The sequence below is a fragment of the Natrix helvetica genome (assembly GCF_964273705.1).
Source record: "Natrix helvetica genome assembly, chromosome: 1".
Lineage (NCBI taxonomy): Eukaryota > Metazoa > Chordata > Lepidosauria > Squamata > Natricidae > Natrix > Natrix helvetica.
The window spans coordinates 163,934,427-163,959,115 of NC_138548.1; the positions used below are offsets into that span (position 1 = coordinate 163,934,427).

Here is a 24,689-nt window from a genome sequence, read left to right on the forward strand (position 1 = left end):
CATTAACATTAAATGTTTACCATCATAACATACTAGCCAGGAGCAAAGCCATCTGAGGTCTGATTTTGGTATTAATGAATACATAAGAGAACAAGTGTAAAATGCAAACAAAACAGAAACAAGACAAGAAACTCCATACTAGCAAAATATCCAGAAGGGAACTGGACATGCTAACTTTCAAAGTTTTGAAAATGCAGCCCACTCTTATTTCTTGCCTTGTTTTTAAGCATGCTTCTTTCCTTTCTTCCAATTTAAAGCTGCAAAAAAGACACACCTTTCTTCCTTTACACATGGATCCATCAGTACGTGACTGATGTCGTGAAAATGGAATGCTGGGAGAATATATTTCTGGGACATTTGCAGAGCAGGGGCAGTAAATAACATCTCACATCAAACAGCTGATGTTGATAAGGCAGCTTTAAAATGTTATTCTGGAAACTCAGGGAAAACTAATTACTTGAAGCTAGATTGGCCCAAAGACAAGCTTTGCACCAGTTATTTTAGGAATGTTCATGCACTGCAGTTAGACATAATTTTGAGTTTTTATTTCAGAAATCTCAGAATAAACATTGCAGGACAAATTGCATATTTCTTTTTAGATTAGGTCCCGCATTTAAATCTAAAAAGAAATATGCAATTTGTCCTGCAATGTTTATTCTGAGATTTCTGAAATAAAAACTCAAAATATTCTCCTTTCCCATGGCATAAATAATATTTAGCCCTAGATAAGCTCTTACCAAAGGTCACTTCGCCATTGCCACTCTTGTCAAACAACTGGAAAGCAACAATGAACATTGCATCTGGTGTGCATAAAACTGACTCAAAGGCCAAGAACTCTTGGAAGGAAATTAACCTGTGAATCAAAAATCACAAATTTTAGAGCGGAAGGAGGTGCAAAAATGGGGTAGAAAATATTTCAAGAGGTTCAGTTATGAAACAATCAAATCTTATCAAATCTAGACGCTGGGCAAAATGCAGCAATTCCTAGGAAATTCAAACTCTAAGCAACTAATCAAGAAGCGGAATGGGACAACTATTTAAAAGAAATGAAAAATATTTTAATTTTTGCCCTTCACATTTCATTCTGTCCCTGTCCCTCCTTTTGCACCCTTTCTTTAGTGATTCTACTCCACCATTTCTTTGATATAAGTGTAACTTTTGTCCTGCAATGAGTTGTCCCGCAGTGAATTGGCTGTGGCAAGTTGGCCATAGCGAATTGCCACAGACCCCATCAGAAGCAGGAAGGTTCTCTTCCTGGTATGCTTTTAAAAAGGGACAAGGCAAATTCCACTTTGGCTTTGACCTCCCTTCCAACAGCTTCTACTGGATAAGGAACACATCCCAATCAGAAAAAAGGCTAGAAAATCATTTTAAAAATGACCATTTACTGAAAACATGGAGCTAGATACAAATTAGCATCCTTTTACAATTTATGTTATGGATTGACCTGAGCTGGAGTTATTTGGATCTTTAGTCCTCCAGTATTTTGTTCTGAATTTTGTGTTTGCCTGGATGCATATTTGTCCTGGGAATTTAGATATTTAGGCCTCCAGGAAAAACAATAATTCTTTTTGGAGTTGATGTTAAGACGAATTGATGTAAACATTTAACAATATAATATGATGTTGGTTATGTAATAGTATACATGTGGTTATTTGTTATGAAAATGAAAAAAATAAAAAACTTTATTTAAAAAAATGCACCTCTATCCTACAGCAACATTTACAGCCCCAGTAAGGAGATCTAATTCAAGATCTAAGAAGAAAAGCCAGCATGTCCTTTTATTGCAGTGATATAAGGCGTGATTTCTGGCATGGTTAGAAATTAATTTAACACATCTACTTGGCATCTTATAGCTACTTATGCTTAATGAATAACACAACGAAAGAAAGAATAATTTAGAATAGCAGCAAAGGTCATATGTGCCCACTAAATAACCCTCAGGAATTTAAGAGGCTTTTAATTTTACAAAAATGAAATTTAGATATTTATTCTGCCAGCCGCCCACAAAAAGGGCTACATTTAACTTTGCAAGTAACCTTTAATTGCCTCTCTATCAGTGTCCTCCAATGGCATTAGTGGCCTTTGCACCCCACTGTGTTTAATTCCTGAATATTGTCCAGAAACATCTGCCCTTCTCGAAAATAAAATTGGAGATCCAAAGAAAGCAAAATGAGAAAAGGACGCCTGCTGAGCTGCTCTAAAACTGCACGGGTTAAAAGGTTACATCTGAAGAGAATGGATAATCTGTAAATTCGTTTCCATAAGCAATTTAAAAATAAAATTATTGTTGGCAAGAAATACTTAAAAGAAGCATTAACTCTGATTCGGCAAATAGTTTTCTTGCCACGTATAGTAACATTTGTGATTCAGACTCCAGAAGCTTAGCTTGTCAAATTATCCTATCTTTTGAATGCCCAGAAATGTTATGGCATCACTAAAATATGCAAGGTTTTGGTAATCTCACCCTGAGGCTTGTAAAGGAATATCAAAATCCAATAAGCTGTTTTAAGATTTCAGTACTTTTACAGTTTATCAAGATTTGGGCATTTTTTAAAAAGAGTAATTTTAATTTTAATTCATTTTAATTTAACTGTAGAGGAGACCCAGAGCCACTGTTTAAGGATAATATATTGTCCCAACACCTGCTGAGACTGGGTAGTCGATCCCTACCTTGAGACTACTATATCATGCTGTTATTTACTCTATTTTTCCCCTATATTCACCTGTCTGCTCACAGAAACAACAAGCACAGTATGGGTCCCCACTTATTAAATAAGTAATCCAAAGACGTTTTCATGCATTCATAATTTTAGACCATAGCATCTAATGGCTTAATCTTCAATTTTTAAATTGTTCATTTATTAGATTGATACCTGGCTTTTCAAGCAGCGTGCATACCTCTGTCTTCTCCCATATTTCCCCCCAACAATTATTTAAGGCAGGCTGGTCTAAGGAAGACTAGCATGAAGTACCCAGGGAACTTCTGTGGCTGAGGTTGATCTAGAACAGGCATGACCAGCTCATCACCCATGTGTCACATGTAGCCCTGGATAGCTAGTAATATGGCCCCAAAAGATTGTAACTCATGTGATTTTTATCAAAAGCTAATATACTATATATGTTATACGTAGCCCAAGACTATTCATCTTCACTCAATGCAACCCAGGCAAGTCAAAAGGTTGGGTATGCCTGGTCTAGAGCCTGGGTCTCTCCAGTCCCAGTTCAACCTCTTAACCATTATAGCTGAAGTGACTGTTTTGAAAACTAAATAATAGTTTCTTAAACCAACAGAAACTGCTGTAACATGTGATAACCTTCACGCGCTTCTCACTTTTGGATTGCAATTTAAAATGACATCATTCCCTATCAAAGGTTACAATTAAGTGGTAGATTGCTCACCCATCTTTTGTCTGATCTGCTACTCCTGCCAATAAATCCACCGTTTTAGGATTAAAATGAGGTTCAGTATACAGTCCCAAGTATCGCCGGACAAAATCTTCAGGTGTCATGTAACGTTCTCCACTTTGTTCAACAGTGGCATACTAAAGACAAAATCAAATAGAATTATTGTATACTGTTTCAGCGAATAGAATGGAATAGAATAATAGAGTTGGAAGGGACTTTGGAGGTCTTCTAGTCCAACCTCCTGCTTAGGCAGGAAACTCCATACCATTTCAGACAAATGGTTATCCAACATCTTCTTAAAAACTTCCAGTGTTGGAGCATTCACAACTTCTAGAGGCAAGTTGTTCCACTGATTATTTGTTCTAACTGTCAGGAAATTTCTCTGTAGTTCTAAGTTGCTTCTCTCCTTGATTAGTTTCCACCCATTGCTTCTTGTTCTACCCTCAGGTGCTTTGGAGAATAGTTTGACTCCCTCTTCTTTGTGGCAGCCCCTGAGATATTGGAGCACTGCTATCATGTCTCCCCTAGTCCTTCTTTTCATTAAACTAGACATACCCAGTTCCTGTAACCATTCTTCATATGATTTAGTCTCCAGTCCCCTAATCACCTTTGATGGAAATAGAAATGTTAATATCATAGTGCTGTCATTAAGGTTATGCAAACTCTTTTGCATAACCTTAATCTCTCTTTTTAAAATCTCTCTTTTTAAAATTATTAGGTAAATATCAGTGCTTCATGATCAGAAAGCAAACTTTCCCTTTTCTACTCCAGGCGAAGAAGTGATAGGAGAGATGTCTAGAGTACTGCAGGATGGTAAAGAGTAGATCTGAGTAAATCAACAACTACAGATTCCAGTTGTATTAAGACACAGTAAATGTCATAAAAAAGAAACAAATATAAAGCAAATCTATACAATCTATCAGTCTGAAGTGCAATATTATAAGCTGTTTTGCATTAAAGGTACAGAATTAATACTGAAGTAGACAATGGAAAATGAACAAAAATACATTATGAATGAAAAAGACACTTCAATTTCAAGGTCAAAGAAGTTTCGACTAAAAACACTTATAGGTTCCCACGCAACATCCAATTCCTTTTCATCAAGTTCTTGGTTACATGGAAAAGAATGCATGCATACACAAATGTTGCCCTGTTTCAGATATTGTTGCTATATGTGGATCTTCTGAAAGAAACTGACATCATCTAAATAATGTTGGCAGGAAGTGGAATTTATCATATCTGTTGGCCTGAACAGAAACCAAAACAAATGTTCAGTCTCTAAAAGTTGAAATAATCATTCTTCTTCAAACTGAAGACTCCTGGCTAGAAAATACAAATCTTGAAGTGCCTAGACAAATGAATATAACTAAGGATATTTATGTTCTGGAGGCGGGCTGGGAGAATCCATGTAAACAACATGTCAAGTAATCCAAAATAGACAGAGTAAGTCACATAAACCAAGAAAGTAAACCAAGTTATTTTTTTTTTACACTGTTTATTCTGCTGCTGAGGCCCAAATCAGTTAACAAATATGACCAAAAAAGTTGTAAAATGAATGGGGCAAAACTTTTCTGGTCATATTTGTTAACTGAATCATTGCAATTGTTAAATGAGTAACACGGTTGTTAAATGAATCTGGCTTCCCCATTGACTTCGCTTCTCAGAAGGTTGCAAAAAGTGATTGCATGACCCCACAGCAACCATCATAAGTGTGAGTTGGTTGTCAAGCATCTGAATATAAATCACGTGACCATGGGGATGCCACAATGGTCATAAGTGTGAAAAACGGTCATAAGTCACCTTTTTCAGTGCTGTTGTAACTTCAAATGGTCACTAAATGAACTGTTGTAATTCAAGGACTACCTTTATGATGTTTGTCCATGTTTCTGTGAGTATTCCCTGCCACTTCATCTGCAGTCACAAACTCTGCCTCTTTGCATTCCACATGCAACTTATATATTAGTTGAACCGAGTTCAAAATGCAGCTTATATATTAGGAAACAAACTGGTAATATTTCTTCTATGGAGACTGCATAATGGGGGGAGGGAGGAATCTGAAGCTAGAAGTAAGTGTGATTAAATCCCTAACAAACTTTTCTTTCTTTCTCCCACTCAAGTAGCAGGCTTTTAGAGAAGGGAGAAATAATCTCTTACGAGAGATTCAAATCAAAGTCTTCCAAGAGAATTTTGGAAATCATGACAAAGCCCAAATGAAAATAAGCTCAAGGATGCATGCCAGAGACTTAACATTCACACTCCAATTGAAAAGTGATTTGTGTGTTTGTATACTCCATCCAAATAATGTTTGTTCACTTTCCACAGTTTTAAATATTTTACTTGAAAGACAGGATGTGCAACTTAATAAACAATAATGAATCAAAGCTATATTTGAAATGCACAGCTGATTTGCCACCATAACCAGGGTAAACCCAGGAATGACAAGGGCTCTTAGCCACCTTGAATTGATATTGTATTTAGAAGTATTCAAAAAAATGGGAAGAAGAAAAAAAATACAGTAGCCTTCCTGAAGCGGATTCCCTTGTACATAGGTCAGACTGAAACACTTACCACCCCATTCATACCAATGGGAGCTATCATGCAACATAATTGGTAGGCACTTGGGAGAAAGCTGATGTACAGTGATATGGTAAGTCCAGAACCTTTTTTGAACCAATAACCCACAAATTAACTGGAAAGTTACAGAGAACTCTATCTAAAAACTAACTACTGAGCTCTCAGCTGACCTGACTAACACTCGAGTATGAAGGTGAATATACATACCCCCAGGACAATGTGGCAGGCTCCAATCTGGGTTGGTCCCCGGGACCAGAGGTTTTGTCTTCTGAACTCTGGACTTATGAGTCACCTCTGGTCTCAGTTAGTGACCCAGACTGGATCCTGACTAACACTCACCAAAATTTCCCAATACATCTGGAGCAAAGCATTTGTTTTTTTCGTTTAAATTGATCTACCATATTTTTCGGAGTATAAGATGCACCTTTTTCCCTCAAAAAAGAGGGTGAAAATCTGGGTGCGTCTTATACACTGAATGCAGCATTTTTTTCCCTCCTGAAACCACGCCCCCTTTGCAAAAATGGCAATGCATAGCCTTTAGGAGGATTCCAGAGTGTTCCTGGGGGCTGTGGAGGCCAAAAATGAGTGAAAAATGGGCCATTTTTTGCTCGTTTTTGCACTCCCCAGTCCCCAGGAGCATTCTATAAACTTCCTAAAGGCTATGCATGCCCTTTTTTTGACAAAAATGGGCCTGTTTTTGTGAAAAACTGGCCTTTTTTGCTCATTTGCCTCCCCCCCAAACCACCAGGAGCGCTCTACAAGTCTTCTAAAGGCTATGCCTGCCCTTTTTTGGGGGAAAAAATGGACCTGTTTTTGCGAAAAATGGACCATTTTTGGGAGATCTGCAGAGTGCAAAACCTTTTTAAAAAAATTTGCCTCTTCAAAATCTTGGTGCATCTTATACTCCGGTGCATTTTATACTCCAAAAAATACGGTAATCTGGTTTAATTTAAATGGCCACTCAACTCACAAAGTGAGTCTAGGCAGCTTACAAATTATATACAACCTGAAGAGAAAAGAAAGATGTATGAGTGCATCTGCTCCTTGCTACGCTCTTCCAGCAAGAGTCCTAGAAGAGACCTCAATTGCTTATCATTCTAATGGAATGCAAGCCTTTCTACTCCCCAAGACCTCACAACTCACAACCACTCCTATCCACACCCCAACAGCCTCCAGACCAGAGGTGGTATTTAGCAGGTTGTGACCAGTTCTGGAGAACCAGTAGCGGAAATTTTGAGTAGTTGGGAGAACCGGTAAATACCACCTCTGACTGGCTTCACCCCTATCTATTCTCTGCCTCCCGAGTCCCAGCTGATCGGGAGGAAATGGGGATTTTGCAGCATCCTTTCCCCTGGAATGGGGAGGGAATGGAGATTTTACAGTATCCTCCCACTGCCACGCCCACCAAACCATGCCCACAAAACTGGTAGTAAAAATTTTTGAATCTCACCACTGCTCCAGACATCAAGAAATAACAGCATTACTTGACTGGCTTATGGTGGAGATGAACAGCTGGTATCAACAGCCTTTGTATGATACTTGAATCTATCATTGGAATGGGTTACGCTAAACAAGGCTACTGGATGCAGCAACCATAGAAAAATAGCTACATTTCGCCACTCTTATTTCTCCAGTGTAATTTTAAGAAATCATTTTAGCCTTACTCAGTCAGATTTACTCTTTACCATCCTCCTGCAGCACTCCACATATCTCTTCTATCACTTCATTGCCTGGATATCTCAGAAAGTCAAAGAGTTCTCCAGGATTTTCGTGAGGAAAGACTCCACACGGGTCCAGTCCAAGGCCATGCTTATCACCTCATTCCATGGAGCAATCAGGACATCAATTGAACTATGTATCATAGCCTCAGGAATAGCCCCAAGTTCCTTCTGAAACCCAGTTAGGTTCATCAATTGGGTGCATCATTCAAACAGGCGCTTCCTTGGTCTGATGAAGTGTGGCTGTAGAAAATTTGTGGCTTAACAGAGCTATTTTGTTGTTCATTGAAGCCTGTGTATTAATTAATTATAAAAGGAACAAACAATGCCATATAAAATGGGGCGGGGGAGAGAATCTGCCCTGATAGAATACATAGTTAATTACAATTACAATTCATTTAACAAATAATTCAATATGCATTGTTTGTGCATTCTCATCTTTTTCCTCACACACCAAGATTATAATCATTATATGTGCACATTTACTTACTAAATTGATGCATTGTATTTTGTTGGTGTTTTTATTGGATACTGGAAAGAGTAAAGTATTGAATGGCCCTATATAATTAATAACACACACACACACACACACACACAGATTCATTTCAAAAGATTACAGCTTGCAAAATACCCAGTTTTCCTGAAAATAAGACCTCCCCGGATAATAAGCCCAATCAGGCTTTTGAGCGCATGCACTAAAATAATCCCTCCCCTGAAAATAAGCCCTCCCTGAAAATATTGCAACACAGCAACAGCCATGAGGTGACCATGCTCGCCGCCTCCTGCACCTCAAAAAATAATAAGACCTCCCCGAAAATTAGGCCAAGCATTTATTTCGAGGGTCAAAAGAAAATAAGACCCTATCCTATTTTCAGGGAACACGTTATCACACAATATGGTTAAGGTTAATAAAGAACAAGAACATCAATGTACTACCTATGGTACTACAATCAGGAGGGATATGGTATCTGAGTTCTTCCTTTCCCTACTTTCTGGAAAGATGGCCCTTTGCAAATTTGTGACAGATCATAAAAATAATGCCTAAAATAAGTATGTTAAACAGAAGTGCATTTAATGCACATGTTTTGGTTAAAACTTCCAAAATGAAAACATCTGCCCCTGAATGAATCAGATGTAGAATTGAGGGGAGCCACTAGTAAAAAAAAATATTGACCTATGGAATGCAGATAACATTGTTGAATTAGACCAAAGGTTTATCAAGGTTAGTGTCCTATTTCGCAGTCGCCAACCAGATGCATTTGAAATCAGCTCTAGAGTTAAACATATTACAGTATTGATAAAGCCTGGAAGCTGTAGTTATTTATTAGTAGCTCCATTGAAGTACCAATAAATCACTAATCTAGTTTTTTCTTTTGACATGCTATAGTTCTAGAGGCTGTCCCCTATTGTAAGGAACTCTTGTTTTCCACTGCTTCACAGCCGCTTTTCTCATCATTTATTCTCCATATTTTTACATAGTGAAATATAATAGCCTTGAAAACAACTACAAGTTGGTTTCACACTGTTTTGGAAGGACTGGAATATGAAAACACTGGTAGTATTGAAGCACCCGGAGAACAAGAAAATGTAAACTGAAACAAAGCAGAATAGCACTGAAAAAAGATTTGTCTGCAAATCTATCAGAAAACAGGTACATTCCAGAAAAGGAAACAGGTAAACATGTGGACTTTGAAATCAGAGAAAAAGATAAATAGGGACAATTTTCGATTAGATGCAAAAGACAAGAAAGAAAAGTATATAATAGAAATGGATCTGAAATTTCACACGTAAGATATGAATGCAAGTATAAAAGGAAACACTGTGTTAATGTGTAACGTGATATATTTTTTTCATGTTAATTCTGTGGTGCTCCCCATCTGACTTAGTAAAAACCTAGACCCTGTATTTACTTTACCACTGCAGATCAGGGATAGAGAGGAGACATATGTCTGCAGTCCCATAATGCTCTAGAAACAGCCCCCTTGGTCGTTTTCTCTCAATCCTTGTCTAGACATGAAAGGCAGACAGATATTCTTCTTGGATGCTCCCAAAAGAAGTTAATCCCTATGGTGTCTAATTGATAGTGCCAGTATCAAATCGAGCAGCATACCTCATTGAAGCTCTTTCTGCATTATCCTTTGTAGAAATATATTCACTAATTTTCTGGCATGCCACCAGAAAGCAGCACATAGGAAAAGGTAAAAACATAGAAGCCTGCAAACATCAAACATTCTCTGCATCTGATGAAACAGATTATACTCTAAGAAACCTTATAAAATGTTTAAGGACTACTAGAAGTCTCTGCATTTCTGTTATCCAGAACTATCACAGCTCTCTCAGAAAAAAATATTACTCACCTGCAAAAATACGTTACGCAGTTCATTTGGATCTGCTCTTTTGGTTGCCTGAACCTATAAAGACAATATTGGGGGGGGGGGGGGGAATTAATAGTTCATTGGTCAAGTTACTCAACAACCAAAAAGGAAAGTCTCTCATTGTACTCTTTGATAAAGGCAGCAAGTCTCTTACCTAAATGATAAAATGTTTACAATATTTACATACAGATTTGTTTTATTTAACTTAAAGGTGCTCATATAATTGTCCAACTCAGAAGAAATTGCCAAGAAAAGAACAGACCGTGTAACAAAGAAAAGTAACAAAATTAACAGGATGCTTCCTGATGGCCTTCTTGATGCTATCAGTCAAACCGCATTGCATTGCTATTCCATCTTTCCCTCTTGAATTGACTTTTTGTGGAAACAAAATCAAAATAAAACAGAACTGTGAAAAACCAAGAAAAATTTGACAGTAACATCTGGCCTGCAATATAAAATTTGATGAACAAAGTAAGACCGGGTTATGATAAAATCTCATGAGAAATTATCAAAATGTTCTAAACAGAAGGCAGCTGTGTTCTCAAAGACCTCAAACATGATCTTGTAGATGCCAGAAAGGACAAGCAGGCTTCCTTAAGTAAATTAATCTCATTCCTGTTTCAAGAAGCAAGATCATATAACCTCTGCAATACAGCATGTGTGAGACAATATTTTTCTAGATGGACTTCAACTGAATAACCTAAAAATCTATAAAATGACCTTACACAGTCTTTTGCATTAGGCACCTACAAACTTTGGGAAGAAGAGAACATCAAAATATCCATGTTTGTTATGCATTAGTGACTATTTCAATCTACTAATTCTTTTTTTCAGAATCCCTTTTCTGTTCAGAATCACATGTCATTACTTTACATTACTCTTTATCATGTGGGTGTCTTCCAAGGTATGTTGAACTACAGGTCCCAGAATTCCCAGCTACATTGGCCAAGAATCATCTAGGCCAGGGGTCTCCAACCTTGGCAACTTTAAGCCTGGCGGGGAATTCTGGGAGTTGAAGTCCGCCAGGCTTAAAATTGCCAAGATTGGAAACCCCTGATGTAGGCATCCCTCCAAAAAAACAATCAAACCATAGAGTAGGATTGTGGGGGGACAGGGGTAGATATTCTAAGTTGAACTCTCACCTTCTTCTATATTAAATTAGAAAATAAGATGGTTGGTTGTTCTGTTCCACATCCAAAAAATGCAACATAGCTAGCATGTATGTAGGCTGTGAAAATCAGATTGGTTTCCCTTACAGACTATCCAAACCTAAATTGCTTAATGAGCACAAAGCTTTACTTTTATAGATCAAAGACCACATTGGCGCATTAAATACAAATTGCCAACTTTCCCCCCAAATAATCCACACCTCAACATTCCACTGGCCATTAAATAAGATTAGAGCACTACTCCATTATGCCCACAAATCTGAGGCTGTGAAGAATGTGCTGTGTGCAAGAAGAACCTGGACTCACTCAAACTCAGGTGTATCCAGAGGCAGCTTTTAAACACTCCTCCCCGAATCTGCTAAAAATCCCTTGCAGTTCGGGAGACTGGATATTGAGCTAGATGAACCACAATTCTTTAAGCCATCTCGATGTCAACCAGGAAAACCCCAAGAGGCAAAACTCTCAGGGAATCCAGGAGAGGCAGGGAGAAGTTTATTCCACCTTCTATGGTGCATGGGTGGATTTGATCATTACACCACACTTTCCACTAAGTAATGGGGAATAGCACATAGACAGTTTACTACAGTTATTAAAACCAGGCTGCAAGAAGGTGCGGCTTAGTTACATTTGGCAGCTGAGAAACCAAGTCATTTGGAGTTCACGCTTAGCCAACGTGCCCTCCACCAGACCTCTACGATAACCATCCCCAACTTGGGAATCTCCATATATATGCCAGACTTCATTTCCCAGCCTCAGGGACGATCCTATTCTGACCAAAATTCCCGGAAGACACCGGTGGGGAAGGCTGCTGCATATAAGCTGCCCCTTCCCTTGGCTCCAACGGCAGGACTCTTCTTCGAGAACACCCAGCGCCCCCCCCCCCGTCTTTCTCTAGGGTCATTTTTTTAAATGTCCGGTTTTTGATAGAATCCACCGCCGTCCCTTTAACTAAAACGATTCCCCTTCCCGCTGCGAGGGGCCCAGGAGCGGGGTGGGGTGGTGGTGTCGAAGCTCTACTCGGGGCTGGCGGGACGGAGCCTCCTGTCCCCCTCCCCGAAAGGCGCGGGTTGGCCCCGAACAACCTTGCCCGCCGGCTGGAAGAAGCCGCTCGCGCCAGCCGGCTTCTTAAGCAACAAGCAGAGAGTAGGAGAAGGGGAGTCACCTTGACCGCCATGCTGCGCTCGGGAAAGCGGATGGAGGAGGTGGGGAAGGAGGAGGAGGAGGAGGAGGAGGAGAAGGAGGAGCCTCTCGGCGGCGTTGTCAAGCAGCGGGCCGCGCCGCCGCCCGCCCACCCCAGCCGACCCTCTGCGAAGGAGGCGCCTCCGCTAAGTTCGGGCTCCGAGCTTGTCCCGGGGTGACCCCGGCTTTGGCACTCGGCCCCGGAGCGGGCTTAGTTCTAGAATGCCGGCGTCCTGGACACTCCGCGGAGTGGGGCCGGCGGGAATCGAAAAACCAACGTCCCTCGCGCTACGTTTGCTCCGCATTCCCAAAACGTTCAGGCCCGCAAGTCGATTAGCCTCCCGAGTGCCACCTGGGTGCCGAGAGGGCGTTGTCACTCCAGTTGCATCTGGAATGCCGTGGGAATGCCGAGATCCTCATGATCGGCGAAGAAGGAGGATCCAGATGGTTGAGGGCAATAGGTTGACTCTGTAAACCGCTTAGAGAGGGCTGTAAAGCACTGTGAAGCGGTATATAAGTCTAAGGGCAATTGCTATTCTGCTACACACACACACACTTTATTGCTGATAGGGGGAGGGGGGAAATCGGTTTATGTAATGTGGCTTTCATCGAAGATGATGTGCTGGTAAAACCCACATGATTTTGTGTGGATTAATGCAGTTGTGCCAGGGTTATCATTGGGATCTCAAGTTTAATGCTCACTGTAGAAGGTCCATTGAAATTGTTTCCACACCTGTACCCAACTTTTAAAAAGGTCACATTCAAGGGCAGCACTACTACATTTATAAGGTTAAAGGTCACTTCAGTTCAGAAAAGCTAAAGTGTGGTGGTCCCGTTCCATAAAATCAAAATTTGCCTCTCTTGAAAAATAATGCAGTTCTGTCAAACAATCATGAAAAGCTGTAGCAGCAACAAATGTGTTAAGTTTTTGTTTTTAATATGGTAAATATTAAATATAACTTGTATAAACAAAAGCTCTTTTAGGCTCCTCCAGTATTTTTTTAAATGCAGAACATCCTGAGAGAGAAAAAAATTAAGAAATACTGATTTAAGGTATCAATCAGGGGCTTATCCCCCTACCTTGAATCTAGCAAACCTTTGCAGAGGCTTAGATAGTTCTAGAGTCTAGACTAATAGAGACCAGTAGTTAAAGTACCTCATTTCCATTGTTCGTTGGGAGGGATTCAAACTTGCAAGCCAAGGCTTTTGAGTCATAGATGCTTTTCCCACCTGCATTTAACTATGGTACATATATCGCCAACATCTTTATTCTCTCATGTCCCAATGATGTATGTATTTATGTATTTATGTACTATGTATGTATGTGTGTGTTCATTTATAAAATGTATTAACCATCTATCTTACTTCAGGGTAACTCTTGGCAGCCTACATTCATAAAAACTGTACAAAAATAAAAGCACAAATAAAATACTGCACACAGCCAAATACAGCAATTGAAAGATGGGGAGAGCAGGAGCAGGATGGGGGAGAGGTGGGATCTATTAGTAAGGTTCTACATTTAGGCAACAAAAACGAAATGCACAGGTACAGTATAGGTGGTACCTTGCTCAACAGTAGTAACTGTGAAAGGGATCTTGGAGTCCTAGTGAACAACCATTTAAATATGAGCCAGCAGTGTGCAGCAGCTGCCAAAAAAGCCAACACAGTTCTAGGCTGCATAAATAGAGGGATAGAATCAAGATCACGTGAAGTGTTAATACCACTTTATAATGCCTTGGTAAGGCCACACTTGGAATACTGCATTCAGTTCTGGTCGCCACGATGTAGAAAAGATGTGGAGACTCTAGAAAGAGTGCAGAGAAGAGCAACAAAGATGATTAGGGGACTGGAGACTAAAACATGAAGAACGGTTGCAGGAACTGGGTAAATGTCTAGTTTAATAGAAAGAAGGACTAGGGGAGACATGATAGCAGTATTCCAATATCTCAGGGGTTGCCACAAAGAAGAAGGAGTCAAACTATTCTCCAAGGCACCTGAGGGTAGAAAAAGAAGCAATGGGTGAAAACTAATCAAGGAGAGAAGCAACTTAGAACTGAGGAGAAACTTCCTGACAGTTGGAACAATTAATCAGTGGAACAGCTTTCCTCCAGAAGTTGTGAATGCCCCAACACTGGAAGTCTTTAAGAAGATGTTGGATGGCTATTTGTCTGAAATGGTATAGGGTTTCCTGCCCAGGCAGGGGGTTAGACTAGAAGACCTCCAAGGTCCCTTCTAGCTCTGCTATTGTATTGTATTGTATTGTATTGTATTGTATTGTATTGTTAATCAACCCCTACCTGTGATTCCATTGTAATGCTCCCCTATTGGAGTCCGAAGTTAACTGGCAGAGCCAGGTCTTTTGAAGGTGTTGCCTTCGTCATCAATTTGTGTATAAGACAGCCTTAAGCAGTCCTTAGTTGTGGTTTCCCTTAGACCAGCAGTAATCAGTACCAGTTCTTGGGAATATCAACTCTTGATACCATTCAGTAAGCCAGTCACATGACCCACAAGACACAAGGTCCATCACTGTCTGTTGGCTATCTCAGGCTGATGTAACACGCCTCTTCCCCTTTCATCCCTGGGTGCTTTCTTCCAATGCTGTTCCATTTTTCTCCTCCAGATGCAAGGAACTTCAGAGGAGCTAAGTTTTGAATGAGTCACGCTCTCTTGGAAACTTGTGGCAAGGGTTTTATGAAAGCCTCAATTTCTGGAAACCACACTGAACAGTTATTTGGTAGGCTTGCCCATACACATGTTTATAATAATTTAAAAAATTCTTTAGAAAGCCAGCCTCCTGGTGAATCTACTGGATAGTTCAGTTGACTTGTTGATGAGCGCAGTTTTGAGAGAACTCTACTTTCAGGCTGTTGAAATGGTGTAGGGAGGCTGGGAATTAGAACCAAGCTATCCTGCTTTGTCCTGCTTTTACCATCCAAGGCTTCTCATCAGTTCTGCAAACCCTCTGAAGAGCTGTTCATTGGGCTTCTTGGTGTTCTCGCACATCAAAAGTAACAATGTGATAAAAGGTAACAATAAAGGTTCCCCTTGCAAACACTGTATGTGCTAGTTGTTCCCAACTCTAGGGGGTGGTGCTCATCTCCACTTCAAAGCCAAAGAGCCAACGCTGTCAGAAAATGTCTCCGTGGTCATGTGGCCGGCATGACTAAACACTGAAGGCGCACGGAGCACTGTTATCTTCCCATCAAAGAGGGTCCCTATTTTTCTACTTGCATTTTTTACATGCTTTCGAACTGCTAGGTTGGCAAAAGCTGGGACAAGTAACAGGAGCTCACTCTGTTCCGCAGCACTAGGGATTTGAACCGCTGAACTGCCGACCTTTCTGATCGACAAGCTCAATGTCTTGGCCACTGAGCCACTGCGTCCCTCTCAACAATTTGATAGTCATTAGCAAAATAAGGACAAAACAGGAGCTGCATCTCTTGGCCAAATAATAATTTCCAGCCCTTTGCATGGAACAAGTGGAAGAAGATGTACAGGAAACCTGAATGTTAATTGTTACACAGTGACACAATTTCATAGCTTTATAGGTTTGCTACATTAAATCTTTCTGATCTTTGTGTTTTGGGAAATATATTGTTACTACATTTTGCATTCAGCCAATTACAGTAATCTAGCAACCTTTTCATGTTCTCTTCACAAGATGCAAACTTTGAGTTTTCTTGACCCAGGCTATAGCAAACTGACTCTCTTGTCATGCCATTGACTGCTTTAGCACTGAAACCAGAGGTGGGTTGCCAATTTTTCTACTATTGGTTCGGGCATGCTTGTGCGCAGAAGCGTCCAGGCGGGTGAGTGGAGGCTCCCGCCACAGCTACTACTGGTTCACCTGATCTGGGCCAAACCGGGAGCAACCAACCTCTGACTGAAATCAAATTGTTGTCCCAAATAACCATATGGTGCAAGTTAGAGGTGGGTTGCTAATTTTTTTACTACTGGTTTTAGTGCGCTCCCGGTGCACACACATACACACATGACACTTCTGCGCAGAAGCTTTCGGTCGGGTAGGCAGAGCCTGTTGCTGCCACTACTCCGTTTGCCCCGGCTGATCCGGGGCAAACTGGCAGCAACCCACCTCTGGTTCAAGTAAGGAACCAACCAGCACACCAAATAGGACAGATTCAGCAATTGTCAGATTCTGCACAACTTCCTCTGACAATGTTGCTTTGATCCTGGAATTCCTTGCCAGATATAACTTATGATGCTCCAAAGACCCTTATTGCTCTATGACAGGGCTGTCAAACTCGCAGCCCGCAGGCCAGATGCATCACACGCTGCCCATGCCCATGCCCAGTTTAGCAAAGGGGGAAAAAGTCGTGATACATTACGTGACGCCGCCGTGATGTGAGTTTGACACCCCTGATCTATGAGCTATATTCTTGACAATATCAGTTTTCTGAATTTTATTACTGACATTGGTACTGTATTTGTAAACTTTAGTGCCTTAATTTAACTCCATCGAGAAAGTCTCCATTTTATATAAAATTTTTAGTATCTCTAGTTGCAAATGCCCGGGTTTCTAAAATAGCATATGTCTGTCAAGTGATCGTATCTCCTTAGTTATTGAAGCTGTTTAATTCTGCTGGATCATTGAAGGTGATGAATGGAAAGTTCTGAACTGTAAATAAGATCAACCATAGTTTGCTGCTTTCAGATCTTCAATCCCTAAGTGTGTGTGTGTGTGTGTGTTCCAGAATAACTCTGAAATGCCCTGAGCAATTTCAACAAAACTTAGTACACTCTCTGGAAAAAAATATTGTGGAGATAAGATACCCCTAACATCCCTTGGGATGTGTGTTCTGTTAAGATACCGCCGGTTGTGCCTTAAAATGGCATCTACTGTACTGCCATAAAATGACTTCTACTGTACAGCGCAGTGGAGTTGCCATGGTAATGGCTTCACAGTAGTCCATAAGGGGGCTCCCTCTGATAAGGGGGGAAATCCAACATTAGAAATTACGTTTGGTCCGGACAATTCCCCCCTATAAATAAATACCCGGGCAATGCCAGGTTATCAACTAGTTTTAAATAAATACATATTTTCAATCAACAGTGTTATGTGGAGAAAACAAGAAAAGTAGAATCAAGAAATCTGTAATTTGAAAGCAAGATTTGATATGTTACCAAATCAAATTCTGCAAGGCAGATTGAGAAATATTCCACATATTAAATAAAAAAACTACCCCTGTGAAGCAGGAGCAATTATAAATGAAATCCATGTGCTTTTGTATCGTAATTTATATAGAGATAGTTTTAGGTACTGGGCTAATGGTTCAGTTGACCATTATTTATGCTTCCTTTGTCCTTTCATATTTCATCAAATAAAGATGAATCCATTAATCACAACATGATGAAAGTTTGTGTTACAGTCCATAATGTCAGAGAGAACAATGGCTAATGATGCTCTTATAGTGCACGTTAGTAGATTATACTGTATGTTAACTTTTAAAATAAGAACTTATTAATTAGTAATCAATAGTTGTTTTAGTTTATTAAACGCTGGATGGATAGCTTTTGATTGTAATAATAATTGATTTGAACTGTACATATCCATGGGTATAACAGGAATTATTTTCAGAACTTAATAGGCAGAATAATGCTGCAGATGAGACAATGAGCTTTGGTGCTGCAGTGCTTAGAATGCAGAATTGCAGACAAACTCTGGCCAGAGCCTCGAGTTTGATACTGATAGGCTCAAGATTGACTCAAACTTCCATTCTTTTGAAGTTGGTAAAATGAGGACCCACATTGTTGAGGGCAATATGCTGACATTGTAAACCGCCCAGAGAGTGCTGTAAAAGCACTATGGGGTTGCATATACTGTAAGTCTAAGTGCTATTGTTAGTGCTATACAGCCCTGTATAATGAGAACTCAAAGGCTTGAGGGATGGAATTACTCTCTGGGGAAGAATTACAGATCTTTGCTTCAATCCTTCAAATTTCAACATTGGTCCATGAGACAAAAACAACAACAACCCTGCCTTGAAGTCTGGAGAAATTCTGACGGTGAACATCCAACCTTTTCTCACCTCTGCCATTTAATCCATTCCTACTCAATAAGCAGTCTTCTTTAATAGCCATTAAATCATGAAAGTTGTAGAAAACAAATCATGTATTCTATGTTAGGAAGACCAGCTTAACTATTTTTCTGTGAACACTGTAATTGTTAGACTGAACATACTCTTAACAATTAAGGATTTCTACGGTTTGTAAAAGGACACAATTCCTTTAGTTTGCATGTCCCTTTACAGTACTTTGCCTGAGAGACAATTAGGCCTCATGGTCTGACCTTCCATAGTTCTTCAGCCAGTAGATCTTGGCTTTAGCAATATGATTAATTTTGAATATATTGGGAGGAATAGTATAAAAGTAGCATGTGCATCATTTAAAAAATACCAAACTTAAAACATATTCTAAATTCTGCTCTATGTGTATTTAAAGCCTCAAGTCTAAATTATGGTCACGTTTAAGCAAACATTTATACAGTAACGGCATTTAAATGCAGAATTAGCATAATGTTATACCTTCAACTGCATTTCCCAATTTACTTCCCATTATTGCTCACTTGTATCTTTTTCATTAAAAAGCTATGCATTCCATATTCATAAATTTGTTACTGAAATATTCACATCATTATATCTCCATTTGTTATTTCTTCTTGAATAGTGTTACTTGTGATTGGCATATTATCCTTCAACATCAGATGTCTTTATTACACTGGATTGGAAATTCAGTAGGAAGATGAAGTTTAAGTCATTTCAACTGTTTAATATGCACATTAAACACTAATTTCAGCCTTATCAAAATGATCCCATACCTATGATACTCTTGTTCCAAAATAACTGAACTAGAGCAAGTATAGTAATCAGAGAATCTGACTGGTTTGCTTAAGTATGTTGCCATTGTACGCAAAGAGATGTGAATAATTGGAGATCTCTGACCTTTAAGTACAGGTAATTCTTTTAGTGACCGTTCAAAGTTACAGCAGCACTGAATAAAATGACTTATGACTGTTTTTCACACTTACGACCATTGCAGCATCCCCATGGTCATGTGATCAAAATTCAGACCCTTGGCAACTGAGTCATATTTATGACGGTTAAGTGTCCTGTGTTTACGTGTTCACTTTCTGAGACCTTCTGACAAGCAAAGTCCATTGAGAAGCTTAACAACCATGTTTCTAACTTAACAAATGCAGTGATTCACTTAACAACTGGGGCAAAAAAGGTCATAAAATGGTGCAAACCTCACTTGACAACTGCCTTGCTTAGCAACTGAAATTTTGGGCTCAGTTGTGGTAAGTCCAGGACTGCCTGTATAAAAGACTTGGGCTGAGGCAACTTATCATTACACTATAGTAGTTTGTAGTGACACGAGAGCTAAGCTATATATAAGCAGGAATGACCGGGTTTGAATAACAATCCTAGGCTAAACTAAACAAACTAGATCATGGTGACCATGTCAAAGCCAGTTCTACTACTTACCAGGGTAAGGTGAGGGGACGGATTAAAACTGCATGTGTCTGTTTTATACCCTCTGAACACCCTGTTGTTTCACAGTCTTAACTCTTTATTCATCCACTATCAGCCAATCACCACTATCAAAATCAGATGTAATCCAACCATCTCCATGGTTTGGCCCCTTCCATGTTCTGTTCTTTTATGTGTGTGAGAGAGAGAGAAAAGGGGGGAGGGAGATTTAATTATTCTCAAAAGCAAAGAGGTTTTTTTGGGGGCAGGCTACACAGAAATAGGGTCCAGAAACGTTGTTTTATAGGGGGACTGATGTGGGTTTAGGAGGTGTGACTTGTGTATGTGCTGGTTCTAGGGTGTGACTCTGTCAGAAGATAATTGTCCTTCCTGTGCAGATTGAAATGCTCCTACCCTGGGCTTTGATCCTGAGGTACATGTTAGGATGTTGCCCTGAGGATGTGAGAAGTCCGGAAAGAAAGATCGTCCTCAGATATGCAGATTCCTTGTGTGGGATTCTATTAAAGTTATGTACTGGGATTACTTGAGCCACATCCTGTACTCCATTTTACTTATTAAATTTACATACCATCCATTTCACCAAGAAGTAGATATAGGTGGCTTAAAACCAGAGGTGGCATTGACCTACCTTTCCTACTGGTTCGCAAATTTGAGCATGCTCATCTGAGAATTGGCAAATAAATATTTCTCTTCCCTCTTGCCATGTAGACAGTAGTTTAGCATTTTCTGTTTATCTCTACTGTGCTCTTAGCTCAAGATGAGTGTTTGGATGGTTTGTTCCTTTCTACTGGGTATTGCAATTAGTCTCCTGCTCTCCTATTATACCTACCAACTCTTGCAGATCCCTTCCTTCACCAAGGGTAAATCCAGAGAAGTTTGTCCAGAAGAGTTTGTTTATTACCCCCCTTTATTATCAGTAGCTACTAGTAGGTTTGACTGTTTCATTGGCTGGCTGTTTTGGGGGCTATTCCTGCATGGGGTCAGCAACTGGTTCTTGTTTGCACTGCTGTTCTCCACTTGTCTCAGCTTTTTGGATACCAAACCGAGAGGTGGTGGGTTCTGGCGTCGCCCACATGCACAGGCGCGCCGTGCGCATGCATTATAACTGGAAATGATGCTTCCGCAAGCCTCTGCGACGCTCCGGCTGCTCAGCGGAGCATCGCACAGGTGCTGTATGTGCCAGGCGCGTGCACGGAAGCACCGACAGCTTTAATACACAGTAAGTAGCTCGGGCGGGCAGGTGGGCCCTCCGGAGCACCGTACCGGAATGGTATCCAGTGCTCCAGGCAGGCTCCGGTACGCCCATACTGGGGCATACCGCCTGAAACCCATCACTGAAACAGAGTTAAGTTCTTCTCCCAACTTCTTCCTATGAAGCTTTAACCAGTCTCTGCTTTGGTGGCCTTTAGTTCTTTGGCACTGTTTCAGCCTAAATGATCGACCATGTGTCTCAGCTTCTGCCTCAATGCTCAGCTGTAGAATTCACTGTGTGGAAGGAGGTTTGTCCTCCCTGAACACTACAACGTAAATCTATACATATCTTCCTCTGGATCTGTGACTCCCTGCAAACCGTTTTCCAAATCTTCATACGCGAATACTATACCACCATTTCAGCCCTTCCCTGAGTATATGAAACTCAGCCTTTAAAGACTTTCAGTCTTAGATATGCTGGTTTGGGTTCAATCCGAGACTACATGCTTTGTGCAGAACTGCACAGGTATTTCCAGTTGGAAATGTTGACATAAAGTTAGTCCTTATGAAATGCATGCAGCCATGATTTTGCAACTACAGTAAGTAATTGCAAAACCACTTACTGCACTTCTCATCCTATATTGACCTCAACTATTGACACTTTGGGGGCAGGGAATCACTTTTTTTTTTACTTTATAAGCGAGCAGATTTGCAACAGCAAAATCCACTATATGTGTTTGAGGATATGATTTTCAGGAGAACATTCTTAATATTTTCTCCTTGGGACAGGGGGAATTGCATTGAAATGGCTCTCTATATATTCCTCCTTCCCTCAGGGAAGAAGATTTATACTGTCTTTTGACAATAAAACTGTTGGTCATTTTGGATTTTTTTCAGAAATACACCTTTTGCTCCAACATTTTTGGTAGCCTTTCATCAGAGATTTTAGAGGCATAAAATCTTCTCTCTCTTGTTGTCACATTTGCTAATATCCTAAGCCTGTTAAGGCGAACCTCTGGCACGTGTGACAGAGGTGGCATGCTGTGCCCTCTCTGTGAGCAAGTGCACTGTTGCCAGCTGCTCTTCCGGGTTCCATCATGTGCATATACATCTGATAGCTGATCCAGCATGCATGTACACCAGTCAGCTGCTGTCTTCTGGGTTGTGGTAGTGCCTGCACACCAGACAAATGGTCTTTGAAGACATGTGCGCACCGGAATCCGGAAGAGAGCAGGTGGCCAGTGCGCATGTGCGACAGACCAGCTGTCCAGCACCATGGACGCAACAGAACCCAGAAGAGCAGCTGGCTGCCGCACACATGCATACGGGTCAGCTTCTCTCTTCCAGGTTCCGGTGCATGTGCACTCCAGTTTCGACACTTGGTGCCAAAAAGGTTAACCATCACCGTCCTAAGCCTTTAACCATGGAACCAATTGGACTGTTATATCCTCTGATTTCCCTGAACTTACGGTAGTACAACAACATCTTTAAAAAAACCCATGAAACTACCTAGATCTTGTCAAGGCTACTTACAAACGTATGGCTGTGATTGTCACCTTCAAAAAAGGCCTACTTTTTTTCTCTCTCTCTCTCCATTAATCCTTCTAGAAAATTTATTGTTCTCTTTTCTCACAGAAGTTGAATAGAATTATGAGGGAAATGGATCACTTTCCATTCAGAAAGCTGCCAAATTGCTGCACATTACTTCGAAAACAAAAACGTTAAAGGTTAAGATGCTCAGGGTTGCCTGAACCATGAGATAGGTATCAAATAAAATTGATAAATAAAAAAATAAAAAAAGTTTCATTCTGGTGCCAGTCTGAGTTTGCAAGGAAACCAGGATGACTAGATAGCAATGGTTTGCAAGCCTTCAGTTCTAATTGAATTGAATTCTACCCTGTTTTCCCTGAAAATAAGACTTCCCCAGATTCCCCAACCAGGCTTTTGAGCGCATGCACTGAAATAAGCCCTACCCCAAAAATATTGCAACACAGCAGCAGTGATGAGAGATGGCCATGCTCGCTGCCTCCTGCACCTCAAAAATAATAAGACCTCCCTGAAAATAAGGCCTGGTGCTTAAGAACCTGTCTTATTTTGGGGGAAACACAGTCATTCCTGCACTGAAATCTTACAATTTCATGGCTGGCTGATATTTGCTTTAAAGGATCCTTGATGTTAGCCCTCAACTGTTACCAAATTAGCACCTTTGCCCAAATCAGGATTAGCCACAGTCAAAGGTTATTTGCTTTGCAGCTTCCTTAGTCTTATACAGCAATTAGGTTTATCACAAATCCTATCCAAACCGGATTTCTTGAGAAAGTCTTCTTATCTCAGGGAGTTCTAGAGGTTACCTTGATTAAGGAAAGCAGTAAATTTGGTTCTTCCTCATTTGTCCACAAAAACATTTCTGTCCATCACTGAATTTCATATAGCAATTGATTATGTTCATTCATTTTGGCTGCCTTGCAGGGGTGGGCTGCTGGGACTTCGTACACGGTCCATTTTGGGTGTAGGTAAGTGCAGGGCAGTGGTGGGTTTCAAATTTTTTTAGAACCTCTTCTGTAGATGTGGCCTGCTTTGTGGGAGTGGCTTGCTGGCCATGTGACCAGGTGGGAGTGGCTTGCCGGCCATGTGACTGGGTGGGCATGGCCAACTTGTAAAATGTGGTGAAACTCACTTAACAACGCTCTTGCTTAGCAACCAAAATGTTGGCTCAGAAACTCTGGCGTTCGAAGCACGCAAGTCTTAAAGCTGTCAAGTTACAAGACCCTTGCACCTCTAACTTTTTAGAAAAAAACACCCCAGGGGTATTCAAACTTGGCAGCTTTAAGACTTGTGGACTTCAACTCCCAGAATTCCTCCTCTCGCTCTTCATCTTGATGATGTGCGGACGGGCGGGGGGAGGGAGCTGGAACCGGTTCTAAACGGCACTGTAGTTTTGTGGAACCTCTTCTATAGAAGACGTTAGAACTGGCAGGAACCCACCCCTGGGGCAGGGTGCACACAGAGGCTCAGGAAGGGCGAAAAACAGGCCTACCAGAAGTTTGGGAAGGCTGGAAATGGTCCCGTGTTTGAAGCCCACCCCTGCAGTGCCTTGTGTTCTGTTTCCCACCAAATTTATTGAGGTTACTAAATGATGGTTGAGAGTTATCTCTGCAGTTTTCTGTACCCACATCATAATTGCAACAAGGATTTCACATCATTCAATTACAGTGGGGGCGGACACAACTTTTTGGACAAGAGATTTTAATCTAATTGCAGACAAAAAAGGAACAAGGGCTGTAAATTTGCTGAGATTTTTATATGTATTTGTCTGACAACAAAGCAAACTTTTGATTTTGAGAGGGTTTTAGTAATAACAGTGGTAATTGCTCTGGTAGCAGCTGCAGAATAAGCTTCTGCTCCCACAGTGGGTGACTTATGCCTTATGGAGTTAGCTGATTTTATCTGCTCTTTTGGGTTAATTGATCCATCATCTGAGCTAGTTAGTTCACTTTGATAGCTTTCTGAGTCTAATATTGATACTTGCAACTTAATCAACGGTTAATAATAGTTCCCAGCAAGTTG

At 40.5% G+C, this 24,689-nt stretch overlaps 1 protein-coding gene across 1 annotated transcript in view; it reads right to left on the reverse strand.

Moving 5' to 3' along the window:
- Window positions 1-12,478, reverse strand: part of SLC25A12 (solute carrier family 25 member 12) — a 51,790-nt gene extending 39,312 nt beyond the window's left edge. Inside the window, exons 1-4 of the mRNA XM_081944090.1 lie at window positions 12,407-12,478; window positions 10,058-10,111; window positions 3,403-3,545; window positions 738-853 (exon numbers count right to left, since the gene is read on the reverse strand). Of these exons, the coding sequence (XP_081800216.1) occupies window positions 738-853; window positions 3,403-3,545; window positions 10,058-10,111; window positions 12,407-12,418 (325 nt within the window). The 5' untranslated portion in view covers window positions 12,419-12,478. The remainder of the gene's footprint in view (window positions 1-737; window positions 854-3,402; window positions 3,546-10,057; window positions 10,112-12,406) is intronic.
- Between the last annotated feature and the right edge of the window lie 12,211 nt (window positions 12,479-24,689).